The sequence below is a fragment of the Balaenoptera ricei genome, chromosome 3 (assembly GCF_028023285.1).
Source record: "Balaenoptera ricei isolate mBalRic1 chromosome 3, mBalRic1.hap2, whole genome shotgun sequence".
NCBI lineage: Eukaryota > Metazoa > Chordata > Mammalia > Artiodactyla > Balaenopteridae > Balaenoptera > Balaenoptera ricei.
Genome location: NC_082641.1, coordinates 179,179,962 through 179,195,525, shown reverse-complemented (window position 1 = coordinate 179,195,525; position 15,564 = coordinate 179,179,962). Strand labels below are relative to the sequence as shown.

Below are 15,564 nucleotides of genomic sequence, written 5' to 3'. Positions count from 1 at the left end.
CCTCCACGCCAGCCACATGGGCCTCCTCCCTATGGTTTAAACATAGCAAGCTCATTGCAGCCTCAGGGCTTTTGCACAGGCTGTTCTTCCAACTTGGAATGCTCTTCCCACTTCTTCCATCTCACAACCATTGATGCCTCCTCCAGGAAGCCCTCCCCGACCCCTCCTCCAAAGGCAGAGGATGAGGACGCCCCCCCACCCCCACCCCCATCTGCCAAGTTCTGGCCAAAGGGCCTCAGAGGGTCAGTGTCTGGCTTGGTGCCCCCTGGCCTGGGACCGAGGCCTCCCGGGAGTCCAATCTTGCCCATTGCAGGACCCAGGGAATATGTGGTGAGGTAACATGGGAACTCTATGCCTGTGCCCACCCGGTGCTCCCAGTCTGCTCCCGACGGTGCCCGCTGACCTGTTGCTGGGCGTGGAGAAAACAGCAAGGACCACGGGCCGGCCCCCCAGGCTGACCACACCCGTGACGGCCCGCAGCACGTTGAAGTAGAAGTGGGAGTCCCCCGGCACCGAGCAGTTGAGCCGTGCCTTCAGGAACGACGTCCACTGCTTCTCCAGCACGCGAGGGGAGCCGCCCACATCATTCTTGCACACCCGGGCCACACGGGACACCACCACCTGGCACATCAGCAGGCGGGGGGGGCGGGCCTGAGCCCTGTGTTCCACAAGGCCTGCCCGCAGGTCGCACTGCCCGCTACCCAGGATGGGATGCAGGAGCCTGGCCCCGGGTCACTGTGGGTGCCCCAGCCAGTCACCCTAGCCCCCTAAGCACCAGATTCCCCAGCGAAATGTGGGGATGACGATGATCACAGCCACCACGACAAGCGTAATCATCATCGCTTCCACTTACAGATCACTCACTAAGTACCAGGCACTTTATCCTCCTCATCTCTCACGTTCCTCCCAAAGCTCTACAGAGGAGGGCCTACTGATATCCCCGTGGTACAGAGGGGAAACTGAGGCACAGACAAAGGAAAGTGACCGAGGCCCAAGGTCACACTAGTAGTAAGTGGCAGTCTGTGCACTTAAATGTCTCCATGGATTGAGGGATGGGATGGATGTATGGATGGATTAGTGGATGGATGGATGAATTTGAAGGAGACAATGATGGACAGTGAAGATAAGGAAGAAGGAGATAATCAACTGATGGATGAATGGGTGTGTGGATGAATGGGTGGATAGATGGATGGTTGGATGAGTAAATGGGTGTGAGTCCGCATGAATGGATAGATGGGTGGGTGGATGGATGGATGAAAGGATGGATGGGTGGACAGATGGATAGATGGATGTGAGTGTGGATGAGTGGAGAGATGGGTAGAGGAATGGATGAATGGATGGATGGAAAGGCAGATGAAGGAGGTAATGACAGATCAGTGGATGGGTGGATCCATGGGTGGATAGAAGTTTGAATGGAGTGGATGAGCAGGTGATGAAGAGGAGATGGGATAGATAATTGGATTATAGAGGGGTGGGCAGGTAGAGGGAGAGATGGATGGTAGATGGATGAGCTGATCAGTAGGAGGATAGATCAATGGATGGTTAGGTGTATGAATGGATGGACGGGTAGGTGTATGAATGGATGAAGAAGTCAATGAGTGGGAGGTGGGTGGATGGATATATAGGTGCATGGAAGGGTAGATGAGTGGACGGATGGATGGAGGATGGCTGAGTCAGGGGGTGGGCGGATGGATAGATAAGTGGTTTGATTGGAAGTGTGGGTGGGCTGAAGAACAGATAGATGGGTAGGTGAGAGGGCGGCTGAGTGGGAGAGTGAGTGGGCAGACAGATGGGCCATTGAGGAAGGATGGATAAATGATGGTAGATGGGTGGGTGGACGGGCGAACAGCAACGGCACTGGGACTGCATTCAGGGGTGTATCTGACTTCAGACCCGGGACCCTCACCCAGGGCTGCTCCAGAAATGTCTTCAAGCCCCAGGGGCCTGGACCTGGCTGGAGTGGAGGGCCCTGAGGACCAGAGGGACCCTCTTGCCCCAGGTGGAGTTTCATGGACCCACTTCTGCTCCCCACTTCCCGAGATCAGAGCCTCTCAGCTGCATGCCCCACTGCCTGGGCCTCTTTGGGAGGGGAAATAGGGCCCTACCTTTTCCAGGTAGTTAAACTCCATTGCGATCTCCCGGAAGAAGAAGTAGATGTGGCTGCCCCACTCCACCACGTGGACGAAGTAGGGCTCTGGAGGAGAGGAGGGGTCAGAACTCAGCCCGTGACAGGAGAAAGGGAGTTTCTGGGGCTGGGAACACAGTAGCCTGGGTGGCTGGCTGCTTTTACAGTGAAGGGAATATCAGCTGATTACCCAGGCAAAATAAAAGAGACCAAAGTTTTGGGGGTTTTTTGGAGGGAGTAGGTGTCAGAATCCTAAAATCACCGTGTCTTCTTTCCACAGACAGCGACGTCTATTATTTTGTCACCTTCCTCCCTCATGTGTTGAGCTGAGCTCCTACCATACCGCTCGTGCTGTTCCATTTCGGGTTACTAAGCCACCCATTTCCAGCAAGTTCTACTTTAGATCCAACTTAAATCTTTCCTCTAACTTTATCTTCAAAGAGGCTAGTAGGGGCTTCCCTGGTGGCGCAGTGGTTGAGAATGTGCCTGCCAAAGCAGGGGACACGGGTTCGAGCCCTGGTCTGGGAAGATCCCACATGCCGCGGAGCAACTAGGCCTGTGAGCCACAACTACTGAGCCTGCGCGTCTGGAGCCTGTGCTCCGCAACAAGAGAGGCCGCGATAGTGAGAGGCCTGCGCGCCGCGATGAAGAGTGGCCCCCACTTGCCGCAACTGGAGAAAGCCCTCGCACAGAAACGAAGACCCAACACAGCCAAAAATAAAAATAATAAATAAATAATAAATAAAAAATTAAAAAAAAAAGAGGCTAGTAGGTTCCAAAGATGAGATGGGAGTTCCCTGCCTGTCTCCTCTGGGACTGTTATTCTGGTGGGGGAATTTGATGAATGTCAGCCCTACCAGGTCTGCCCCTATCACCCCACCTTTGAACCACTTGGAGTCATGTTTCACGGTGCGCAGAGTGGGTCGGTCCCCGAGGCTGCGGTAGATGACGGCGTCGATGGCTAGGAAGTCGGTAACGGTGGCTGTGAAGAGCATCCCTTCTGGATGGGGGTGAGTCAGGGGGAGGCAGGTGAGAGATTAGATCATAGAGGCCAGAGGCTGGGTGGGTCAAAACTTGACTTCAAGACTGAGCCCTGAGCCTAAGTGAGCCCTAAGCCCCAGGCTGAGCCCCAACCCTGCCGAGGCCCTGACTTCAGGCTGATCCCCAACTCCTCCGCTCATCCCCAACCTCGGCTGAGCCCTGCCCTTGAGATTCTGCCTGTTTCATAGCTGGAGAGATGGTCTCCCAGCCACCTTCTAAATGACCTGACTCCAAGCATGGGAAATGCCATGTCTTGCTGGGGACTGGGGCCCCATCAGATGGTCAGAGTTGGGGGCACTCACCAGAGAAGAGGGCAACATTGGCGTGTTTGGGGTCGTATGGGCAGCGGGCCATGCCGCTGATGTTGTCCCCGAGGGGCTGCAGTGTGTCCATCTGCAGGGGGGACAGGGACTGAGTGACAGAGCTCCTGTCTATACCTAGCAGCCCCTGGCTCCCCCAGCCACCCCCTCCAAGGGGAATCCTGGTGCCCCCTTGGATGTTGTGTGACTTGGTCAGTCATTTAACCTCTCTGGGGCTCAATTTACTGATCTGTAATAAATGGGTCTGAATCGATCCTAATTCATCCTATAACTGGTTTGTAGTTTAAGTTGCTGCAGCCTGTACAGGCCTCCTTTGGAAGCCTCCTCTGGAGCTCCGGGTGAGGGACCTGGGAGGGCATATCCAGTAAGGCTTCCTGCAGGAGATGATGTGGCCTGGGGATAGGGCATGACCAGTGGAGGGCCGGTAAGCAAAGGCGTGGAGGTTGAACCTGGGGCAGTCAGGGCTTCGAAGAGCGGTGACTCACGCTGTAGTTGGCACACACGGGGTTGAAGGCATTGGAACCACACACGAAGAGGGTGGATTCGTCCCGAAGTAGAAGCACCTTTACAAAATTTCGACACTCGCCCTGGATTGGGGCGGCGGGAAGAGAGAAGCCAGGGTGGGTGTGGTCACGGGTGTGGGCGGGGCCAGGGCAGAGGCGGGGCCTGCAAGGAGGGGCCAGGGATGTGGGCGTGGCAAAATCAGGGGGCTAAACTAGGACTAGGCTGGGGACGAGGCCATGACTAAGGGAGGGGCCCAGACAGGGAAATAGGGCACTTGAAGGGGTGGAGCTATGGCAAGACGAGGGCTAAGGGCACGGCCACGATTGAGGACCACCTTGGGGGCGTGGCCAGGCTCTGGGAGTAGCCATGGCAACACCAGGGCCCTGGCTTAGAATGAAAGCAGATTTGCCCTGGGGGGTGGCCAGGACGGATTGGGGCATGGTTGGAGGCGTGGCCAGGGCTGATGGAGGCGTAGCCAGGGCTGATGGAGGCGTAGCCAGGGCTGATGGAGGCGTAGCCAGGGCCCACTTACCTCCTGCTTGCCCTTCATCCGACACACGTTGATGTCGCTGGGGTTGGAGCGCCAGGTCAGCTTCTGGGACACAGAGAGCTGGTGAGGTGAGCGGGGTCCTTGACAGCCCTAGGAACCCTGCTAAGCAGGCCCGAATCCACCTTGCTCCCCAGCTCAGTGTCCGGGCCCCACCTCCCACCTGCACCCCTTCCTCACCCGCTGGTACCGCAGCTCCATGGACGTGGGGGGCTCCAGCTCCACCCGGTACAGGTTGTCCCTAGAGGAGGGGTGTAGTTAATGAGATCGGAGAGCCTCCCCCCCCTCCCCACTATTCTGACAGCAGACGTGAGGTCCAACACGTGCCAAACAGGGGCGTGCCAGCGCCCCTGCCACGTGCAGCTCCGCATGTGCATGCCCTAACACGCCTCCTCGTGCCCTAAAGTGAGCCACGGGTTCTAGCACACCCCACATGCCTTACCACGCCACCTCACGCTTACACACTCCATGGCCTACACCCAACACAACGCACTGTCTGATGCCTTTACATCCGCTGTCCCCGCCTCAGCACCCCTCGGTCTCCCCCAGGCTCTCACCCCTCCCCCCATGCCGCAGAAACTGCCCTAATCAAGGTCACTGGCCCCTGTTAAGTCCAGCGGTCACTTCTCTGTCCTCCTCCCCCTCTCCACAGTGTCTCCCCTGGCCAGTGCACCCTCCTCCTGAGAACTCCATCCTCACTGGGTCCCTGGACCCTGCACTTGCCTGGCTTCCCTCCCACCTCTCCGGGCCCTCCTCTCTCGTTGGTGGGCCCACACCTGGGTCCTCTGGCCTCTTCCCTCCCCCATCCACACCCCTCCTGGGCCGCCTTGTCCACTCTCAGGGCTGGAACCACGTCTCTGCCCGGATGACACCCACAGTCCTGTCTCCAGCCAGGGCCTCCCCTGAGCTCCAGATTTGGGGTCCAGCTAACCCTCAAGGTCTCCACGAGGGGGCTCAAAGGTGTCTCATACTCTGTCTCACACTCAGCTTGGCCACACGGCACCCGACCATCCCCCAAATCTGCTCCCGCCCTGTCAGCCATCTCGGCTGAGGCAACTCTATCCCCACGACATGGGAGTCACCTTCAACTCCCTTCTCCTTCCCTCCCAATATGTCACCTCTGCCTTCAGTATCTAGCGAGGGCTCACCCACTTCTCACATCCTCTATGACCACCACCCTAGTTCAGCCCCCATTACTGCGCACCTGGACCAGCATTGTCCCCTCTGCCCTAGTCTAGTGGCTCCTGCCCTCACCAGTACAGTCTGTCCTCCCCCAGCTGCCACCGGAGGGCACCTGTGAGCACCTGAGTCAGGTCCTGTCCCTCCTCTGCCCACAGCCCTCCAGGGTCCCACCTCCCTTGGGGGTAAAAGCTCAAGTCCTCCCCTGCAGCCCACAAGGCCCTGCCCTCCCTGCCCCGTCCCCTCCCTGCGCTCCCCTCCTCCTTCTCTCCCCCTCACTCACTCTGCTCCAGCCACACGGGCCTCCTTGCTATCCCTCCACCATGCCAGGCAGAGTCCGGCCCCAGGACCTTTGCACAGGCTGTGTCCTATGCCCTGACTTCTCCCTCTCCCCCAGATTTCCTTATAGCTGGCTCCTCATCATTCAGGTCTCAACTCAAATGTCACCTTCTGAGAAAAGGCTTTGGGGTGCCACTTCAGCACCCCCTCTAGCACCCAGTGAATTTTGACCAAACAGCTGTCCCTACCTGGTAACACATCATAGCAAGCTCTGGGCTCCAACCACACCCAGAGTTCAGCACCCTTAAAAATCCCACCCCAGGGACACACATTCACACTCCAGCCAAACAACAGGCCCCAGCATGCAAACCTCCCTAAAATGCTACCACCTACTCCCCCACACCTCACCCTGCCCGACAGTCCCTCGTACCTGTCCCCGATGAAGAGCGTCCTGTTGACCCGCAGAACCCGCTGGATGTTGAGGTCGTCGGTGCCCTCTGCGGGGGTCAGGTGTCCTGGCCCGCTGCCCACGAACACGGGATAGTGGTTTAGGTCTGGGGGGAGGGTGAGGAGGGGTGTGATCCAGGGCCAGGGTGAGCCTGGCCTGGTAAGCCCCCGGGGGAGGGGGCAGCAGATCCAGCTGGGGAGCAAGACCCTCCCTCGGGACTTCCCCTCTCCAGGCCCCCCACTCACAGTCCCTGGGGGCCACGCTGAGTGGCGGCGGCTCCTCGGGAAAGAGGCCGTGGGAGCCTCCCAGTAGCAGCAGCAGGAGCAGTAGGGCCGGGCGGGGAGGGGGCGCTCGCGGGGTCCGCATGGCGAGGTCAGGGCGACAGGAAGTGACACCTGCGAGCGAGGGGCCATGCGGTGAGCCGTGTGGCTTGCAGTCCCCATTGCTGCCAGCAGAGGGAGCGCGAGAGCCGCGGCGGCGGGGACCTTCAATTTCCAGAAAAATTCCCCATCGGGGGGGGGGGGGTAATCATTTAAAAATAACAACAATCATGGCAATAACAACACCAGCACTTACTAATTACCATAACAACTTTCTGGCCACATTTTAGTGAAAGCTCAGGAACCGGTTTCTAACAAAAAATGGATAATCATGAGAATATTTATTTTAAAAATTAAATGATTTTAAATTAAAAATTAATAATAATAATAGATAAACAGGGACTTCCCTGGTGGCGCAGTGGTTAAGAATCCGCCTCCCCAAGAGGGAAGAGATATGGGGACATATGTATATGTATAACTGATTCACTTTGTTATAAAGCAGAAACTAACACACCGTTGTAAAGCAATTATACTCTAATAAAGATTAAAAAAAAAAAAAGAATCCGCCTCGCAATGCAGGGGACATGGGTTCGAGCCCTGGTCCGGGAAGATCCCACATGCCGCGGAGCAACTAAGCCCGAGCGCCACAACTCCTGAGCCTGGGCTCTAGAGCCCACGAGCCATAACTACTGAGCCCACGTGCTGCAACTACTGAAGCCCGCGCGCCTAGAGCCCGTGCTCCGCAACAAGAGAAGCCACCGAAATGAGAAGCCTGCGCGCCGCAACGAAGAGTAGCCCCTCCTCACTGCAACTAGAGAAAGCCCGTGTGCAGCAACGAAGACCCAACACAGCCAAAAATAAATAAATAAATAAATTTATTTTAAAAAAACATTTCAAAACATATATTTATAAAAAATTCAACCTCAAAACATATGTTTTAAGAATTCTTAGAACTAAAACACAAAAACCTTAAAATGAAAGTCTCAAAATACAAAAATTCAAAGGCTCTTGGAATTTCATAAACCACAATCTGGGAACTGCAGTACTTTAGAATGCAGAATATTCTAGCTGGCCAGGGACCTCAGAGGCCCCGGTAAGGTATCTGACTTCCTTCCCGATAACAGCCTTTCTGCCCTCTCCCGGAATACCTCTGTGACAGGAGCCTCACGACCTCTTCAGGGGGCCTGTTTCCCGCTCCCGCTCAAGGGAAGTTGAAGAAACTTCCAGGTGTGTAGAGTGGAGACCACCCCCCACCCGTCCCAAGTGATGATCTGGTGGGCGGTGTGAGCAGAACTCACCCTCTGGAACCCAGCCCTCCACGCCCCTTCCAGAAGGAGTGCAGTCCAGAGGCCCCAAGAAGACACCCGCAGCCTCCGGGCAAGCCCCGTGCCTCAGTTTCCCCGTCTGAGCAGCAGGTACATCTCTGAGCCCTGCCCCAGCCTCGGGGTGCGGGGATCCCGAACCCGTGGAGGTGGACGCGAGGCGGGAACTTTGGCCCTGGAACGCCTGCCTCTGAGGATTCAGGGCCAAAAAACAGGAAGGCCTTGCGTGCAACAGCGGAGTTTCCTCTCTGTGACCCTGAACTTCCAGGATTTGTGACTCAGCGGACGCCAGCATCTCACGTGTGCGCGGATCTGGCTCTGCTTCCTTAAGAGTTTCCTTCCCCGGCTCCTCCCCTTCTTAGCAACGTCCCGTGGCTCCCAGCGACCCCCGAGCCAGGCCCCAGACACTGCATTCAAGACCCCCAATGGGATCACCAGCCCCGCTGCTGCCTACCCCACCCTACACGCTTCCTCCCTACAACACCTGCCGGGGCACCCCGCCTCTGGTGTTCTGTCTGCTCTGTGCCTTCTTTTTCTTTTTTAAAGATTGATTGATTGATTGATTGATTGATGTATTTATTTACCCGCTGGGGAACCCCGCCTCTGGTGTTCTGTCTGCTCTGTTCCTTCTTTTTCTTTTTTAAAGATTGATTGATTGATTGATTGATTGATGTATTTATTTACCTGCCGGGGCACCCCACCTCTGGTGTTCTGTCTGCTCTGTGCCTTCTTTTTTTTTTTTTAAGATTTATTTACTTACTTATTTGTTTGTTTATTTATTTATTTATGGCTGCGTAGGGTCTTCGTTGCTGGGCGTTGGGCTTTCTCTAGTTGCGGCGAGCGGGGGTTACTCTTCCTTGTGGTGCGCAGGCTACTAATTGCAGTGGCTTCTCTTGTTGTGGAGCACAGGCTCTAGCTGCGCGGGCTTCAGTAGTTGCGGTGCGTGTGCTCTAGAGCACAGGCTCAGTAGTTGTGGTGCACAGGCTTAGGTGTTCCGCAGCATGTGGGATCTTCCTGGACCAGGGCTTGAACCCGTGTCCCCTGCATTGGCAGGCGGATTCCTAATCACTGCACCACCAGGGAAGTCCCTAAACATTTTTTTTTAACATTGTGGTAAAATGTATAACAAAGTTTGCCATCTTAACCATTTTTTTAAAAAAAATTAATTAATTAATTAATTAATTTATTTTTGGCTGTGTTGGGTCTTTGTTTCTGTGCGAGGGCTTTCTCCAGTTGCGGCAAGCGGGGGCCACTCCTCATCGCGGTGCACGGGCCTCTCACTGTCGCGGCCTCTCCCGTTGCGGAGCACAGGCTCCAGACGCACAGGCTCAGTAGTTGTGGCGCACGGGCTTAGTTGCTCCGCGGCATGTGGGATCTTCCCAGACCAGGGCTCGAACCCTTGTGCCCTGCATTGGCAGGCAGATTCCCAACCACTGCGCCACCAGGGAAGCCCCATCTTAACCATTTTTAAGTGGCACTAAGTATATTCACATTCTTGTGCAACCATCCCCACCATCCATCTCCAGAACTTTCTCATCTTCCCAAAGTGAAACTGTCCCCATTAACTGACTTCCCATCCCCTCCCCCAGCCCCTGGTCCCCACCATCTACTTTCTGTCTCTATGGCTGTGACTCCTCTAGGGACCTCAGATAAGTAGAATCAGACAGTATTTGTCCTTTTGTGTCTGGCTTATTTCACTGAGCATCATGTCCTCAAGGTTCATCCATGTTGTAATGAGTGTCAGAATACCTTGACTTTTTAAGGCTCCGTAATATTCCACTGTGTGGATGGACCACATTTTATTTATCCATTCACCTGTTGATGGACACTGGGGCTGCTTCCACCTTTTGGCTGTTGTGAATGGCTATGAACGTGGGTGTGCAAACATTTCTTTGAGACCCTGCTTTCAATTCTTTTGGGTGTATATGCAGGAGTGGAATTGCTGGATCGTATGGTGATTCTATGTTTAACTTTTGGAGGAACTGCCATGCTCTTTTCCACAGCGGCTGCACCATTTTACATTCCCAGCGGCATTGCCCATGCGTTCCAATTTCTCCTGCCAACACTATTTTCTGTTTTATGATAGTAGCCATCCTAATCGGTGTGAGGTGGTGCTCTGTGCCTTTTACCCCATGTCTTATCAGAATAATATTTAACTTCAGAAACTTCAGGACAGCAGCTTCCACTCGTGGGCCATGCAGCATTGTGGTGAGGGGAGGGGCTCCAAGGCCATAAGGGTTCAAATCCCAGCTCTGCTATGTACATGCTGTGTGACCCTGAAGAGGTCACTCTACCCCTCTGGGCCTCAGTTTTCTCATCTGTGAAATGGGCATGGTAACAGTATCGACCTCACAGGCCTGTGGTGTTAGCAAAGTGCCTGGCATGCTGCAGGTGCTCAGTAAATGCTAATTATTATTATTATTGTTGTTGCTGTTGGTATATTGAGTATCAGAGGCTGGGCTGGGTGGTTTCCAGGAATTGCTTCATGGAGACCCCTGATGGCTCTAGTATGGTTGGTATAATGTTCAGCCCATTTTGCAGATGGGTAAACTGAGGGGCTGATTGAGGGGCCACGACCCACCAGAGAGGATGTGGCAGCTGGATTGAACCCAGGGCTCTCTGCTACCAGGATTTTGCTCCTGGGGGTTGAGCGTACGAATGGTCATGGCAAGATTAATAACCACCCGTTCCGTCATCCCTCAACCCAGTGAGGCCAGCAGTTACTTAACACCCGGTTCACAGATGGGAAGACTGAGGCCCCAGGTCGGGATGGGACCTCACGGCTCATTTTTTCTCCTGGTTTTCATAACTTTGTGATGCAGCAACTCGGGGCTAGAAGGCTGTTCCTGTCCTCCCTCTGTCCACAGCTGCACCCAGCCCCTCAGAACCACCCTGGGAACCCTGAAACCCAAACTGGGCTTTTCTTACCAGCCCCGTTGTTCCTGAGCCAAAGACAAGGGTGTCGGCCTCCCAGTCCCTCCCCTGCCCTGAAGGCCCCATAGCCCAGCTCCCACCCCCTACCTGGTCCCCTGGTTTCCAGTCCCGCCCCTTCAGTATCCTCCTCAAGGTAGCAAAGGAATCTTTCTAGAACCCAAATCTCACTTGTTTCTTCCCTGATCTAAACCAGGGTCTCTCCCCTTCGGCACTGCTGACATTCAGGGCCAGGTCATTCTTTGGGGTGGGGAGGCTCTGGGCACCGCCAGGTGTGGAGCAGCATTCCTGGCCCCCACCCACTCGATGCCAGGAGCACCCCTCAATTGCGACAACCAAAAATGTCCCCAAACACCACCCAGTATCCCATGGGGGGCAAAACCACCCCCAGCTGAGAACGTCTGCTCTAAACCCTTCTATGGCTCCCCAGTGCCCTTGAAATGAAGTCCCTCCCCTCCCTTCCATCTCCAGCTCTGAGCATCTGCACATGCTGTTCCCTCTGCTTGGAACAACTTCCTCCTGCTCCCAGTAACCTGGTGAACACGCTTGCTCATCAGGTCTCAGACATCTCCTCCAGGAAGACTCCCCACATCAGCCCGGATTGACTTCCTCTGGGCTCCTGCCTGCCTGTGCAGGAGGGTCCTGCTCACCCTATCTTCCAAATGCCTGGTTAACTGTTCATCTTCCCCACTGGACTCTGAGCTCCCCGAGAGGGCGGGACTGAGTCTGTCTTGGCCACCACTGTGTCCCCACTGCCCAGCATAAGGCCTGGCATACAGCAGAAGCTCAATAAAGAATAAAAGTAGGGCTTACCTGGTGGCGCAGTGGTTGAGAGTCTGCCTGCCAATGCAGGGGACACGGGTTCGAGCCCTGGTCTGGGAAGATCCCACATGCCGCGGAGCAACTAAGCCAGTGAGCCACAACTACTGAGCCTGTGCGTCTGGAGCCTGTGCTCCGCAACGAGAGGCCGCGATAATGAGAGGCCCGCACACCGCGATGAAGAGTGGCCCCCACTTGCCACAACTAGAGAAAGCCCTCGCACAGAATCGAAGACCCAACACAGCCAAAAATAAATAAATAAATAAATAAAAATGAGCCCAAAGTTAAAAAAAAAAAAAAAAGAATAAAAGTAGCAAACACCAAGCACTTGTGATGTGCCAGGCACTGTCCTAAGGACTTAAATGAACTCATTTGATCCGCACGACACATCGGAGAGGTGGGTGCTGTGCCCCTTACACAGATGGGGAAACTGAGGCACAGAGAGGCGAAGTCACTTGCCCAAATGGAAACGGTGGAGCCAAGACTGAAACCCGCTCAATCGACATTTGTTAGTTTGACGATCATGCAGAGCTGAATCCCACATGCTCTTTGGGGGAGTCTGGGTCACGTCGGGGCCAACCCACTGCACCTGGCCTCAGTTTACTCCCCTGACCTGGGGTTATCGGAGAGGTGGCACCTCTCCCACCCCTCCAAGACCATCTGCTTCTCTCCATGAAACTCGAGGCGTCTCTGCCAGCAGCTGCCCGGCGCCCACTTGCCCGGAAGTGGCCCCACCGCCGGCCCTGGCACCTGGTCACTGGGAGCCGCACTACCTCCCAACCCCGGGGCCGGGCGTGGGGAGCTGCGTGGCCAGCGTGTGCACCCCTTGGCGTGCAGGGCACCCATGCATCCACGTGTCTGCCTGCCTGCAGCCCTGGAGACGTACATCCATGCACGTGGGGGTGGGAGGGACGGTCATAAAGAGATAGAGGTCCACCCCCAGCCGGGAGGGCTTGCGCTGTGGCACGGCCTCTCTGCCTGACCTCCCAACCATCACTCCAAGCCTTGGTACAGTCCCACTATACAGATGAGGAAACTGAGGCAGGGATGGAAACTCCCCCCAGGCCACCCGGCTTCACCCTCCCATCGACCTTCCCAGGTACCATATGGCCTTAGCTACTCTAACTTCGTCAAAAGTTCAAATTTCCTTCTGGAACATTTTTTCCCACCTGGCCAGGGCTACCTGGGCTACCCCAGGGCTTTAGCATACATTTTAGGATCAGCTGGTAAGTTCCAAAACAAATAACATAAAACATAAAACCTGTTAGGATTTTCACCGGAATGGTGCTGAACGCATAGACCAAATTGATCTATTGACGGACAGGCTCCCTGTCTCCGCTAATGGCTCAGGCCCCACCTGGGAGTCACCCCCGCCCCGGAACTCCCTTCAGCACTGGCCCCTTCTTTTCTCACCCTCACATCCAATGCCAGCAAGTCCTGTGGGGTCTGCCAAATTCATCCAGAATTCTCACCCTTCACTAGTCTGTTCCCTGGTCGGCCCCCAGCACCTCCTGCCTGGACCCCACAGTCCCCTCCACCGGTCCACAGCTCCCACCCTTCATCCCCACAGTCTGTCCTCCCCGAAGCCGCCACCAGAGGGCGCGCGTGAGCACCCGAGTCAGGCCCCGCCCCTCCTCTGCCCCCAGCCCTCCAGGACTCCCACCTCCCTCCCAGTAAAAATCCAAGTCCTCCTGGGGCCCACAAGACCCTGCGCGACCTGCCCCGTCCCCTCCCTGCGGTCCTCTCCTTCCTCTCTCCCCCTCGCTCACTCTGGTCCAGACACTTGAGCCTCCTCGCTGTTCCTCCAACACACCAGGCCCGGTCCTGCCCCAGGGCCTTTGCACAGGCTGTTCCTCACTCCTGAAAGCCTTTTCTCTCAGATACCCACATGGCTCCCTCCTTGTTTCAGGTCTCCACCCCCAACCGCTGGACTCTAGCAACCCCTTCCCTCCTCATGCACCCACCTCCCACCTGGGGTCCAGTGTCACACTCTCAAAGGGTCCTCTAGACACTCTGTTACTTCGAATATGGTCCTCGGACCACCAGCAGCAGCAGCCTCACTTGGGAGCGGTTAGAAATGCTGAGTCCTGGGACTTCCCTGGTGGTCCAGTGTTTAAGACTCCGTGCTTCCATGGCAGGGGCATAGGTTCGATCCCTGATCGGGGCAGTTCCACATGCCGTGAGGTGCAGCCCCCTCCCCCCCCCAAAAAAAGTCTACACGGGGATGCCCCCTCCTCCAGGAAGCCTTCTCTAACTGCCTTCCCTGGCAAGCTCCGTTTCCCCGGGCTCCCCCAGCCATGACCCTGCCCTCGGCTCCACCCAACCTCACCAACTTGGGCGCATCTATGACCAGCTCTGGCTCTTTGTACCCCAAATTGGAAACTAGTCATTCACTCATTGGATGAGCAATTACTGAGCACCAGTTGTGTGCCAGACACTGTTCCCAGCATGGGGCCGCAGCGATGGCCAAGACAGTTGAAAAGCCCTGCCTTTGGGGGGTTCCCAGTCCAGTGGGGAGATAGGGGTACACGCGTTACCAAAAAACAGAACTCAGCTTCTGACAATGATATCGAAGTCTGAAGATGAAAATGCAGAGAATGATGGAGAGTGATGGCAAAGGGGCTGCTTTGGATGGTGGTCAGGGGACTTCCTGAAGAGGGAACTGAAAAGGCAAAGCCCTGGAGGCTGGAACCGTCAAAGGAACAGCAAGGAGATGCCGATGGGCGGGGAGGCTGCCATATCATAAGGGAGGAGCCCTGGGACTTTCCCCCTTTTCCAGACAAGACACAGAGCCTCAATTTTCTCATCTGTAAAATAAGGCACTAGAACAGGGCCTGGCACACCTGTTTACTCTCTGTGAAATGACCTTGCTGAGTGACCTTGGGCCAGCAGCTTGCCCTCTCTGGGCCTCTCCGTACCACAGCAGGTGACTCAGTGACCCCAGGCCAGGCTCGGAGCCCCTGTTTCTCCATCTGCTGTGGCAAGGATGGGGGCGGGATGCCCGTCTCCAGTTCCATGGAAGGAGCTCCTGTCAGCCTGGCCGCCCCAGGATTCCAGCTCCGGGGCCCGGTGTCCCCGGGGGGATCAAGTAACCTGGCCAGGCAGCCGGGCCCCTGCGTCGTCCAGGTCTAGTTACCAGCTCTGCTTACAGCTGCCTCCTCCACCTGCCTCAGTTGCCCCCAGCGCAGCCCAGCCGGGCTCCGGGGCTGTCTAGGAACTTGGCAGAGTGGCCAGAGGGAGTCCCTTGGGGCCCAGGCCACGGGGGCGCTGAGGAGAGGGGCTCCCTCGCCCCGCAACGTTCGCACCACGCTGGTTAACTCGTCCCTCCCCAGCCTGGGAGGCGGCCAGCACATCCCCTTGGTCCTCAGCCTTACCTCCCTGTGTTCTCGGTTCCCGGAACCTCAGCTTCCCCATCAGTGACTTGAGCATGATAACCATCCCCAACGGGTTATCAGGATGGGTAAATGAGCTCCAGATAGTAGGTGCTTAATAAATATTGACTGCTGTGCAGCCTAGGGTTACATCCTTCCCCTCTCTGGGTTTGCTTCTGCCTCTGTAAATCAGGGATGAGAACATTGGCTCCACGGGGGCAAGGGGTCTGGTGCACAGTAGGCACTCTACACATACAGGCTGAATGAATGTCCCACAAAAAGATCCAATTTATGAAAGAGCTACAAGGATCTGTTTATTCCAGACTTCCTGAGCACCTACCGTGTGCCAACATGGCCG

General features: G+C 55.9%; 1 protein-coding gene across 3 annotated transcripts in view; it reads right to left on the bottom strand.

Moving 5' to 3' along the window:
* SEMA6B (semaphorin 6B) overlaps positions 1-15,564 on the bottom strand; it is a 70,581-nt gene that overhangs the window by 5,491 nt on the left and 49,526 nt on the right. For 2 of the 3 annotated variants that reach the window (XM_059918713.1, XM_059918716.1), the window contains 9 exons: positions 6,689-6,838; positions 6,426-6,549; positions 4,718-4,778; positions 4,523-4,585; positions 3,972-4,073; positions 3,469-3,559; positions 3,006-3,125; positions 2,106-2,194; positions 404-621 (listed from right to left, as the gene is read on the bottom strand). In XM_059918713.1, coding sequence (XP_059774696.1) covers positions 404-621; positions 2,106-2,194; positions 3,006-3,125; positions 3,469-3,559; positions 3,972-4,073; positions 4,523-4,585; positions 4,718-4,778; positions 6,426-6,549; positions 6,689-6,838 — 1,018 coding nt within the window. Of the gene's footprint in view, positions 1-403; positions 622-2,105; positions 2,195-3,005; positions 3,126-3,468; positions 3,560-3,971; positions 4,074-4,522; positions 4,586-4,717; positions 4,779-6,425; positions 6,550-6,688; positions 6,839-8,061; positions 8,336-15,564 lie in introns of those variants that run through there. The other variant, XM_059918714.1, reaches the window with a different exon arrangement.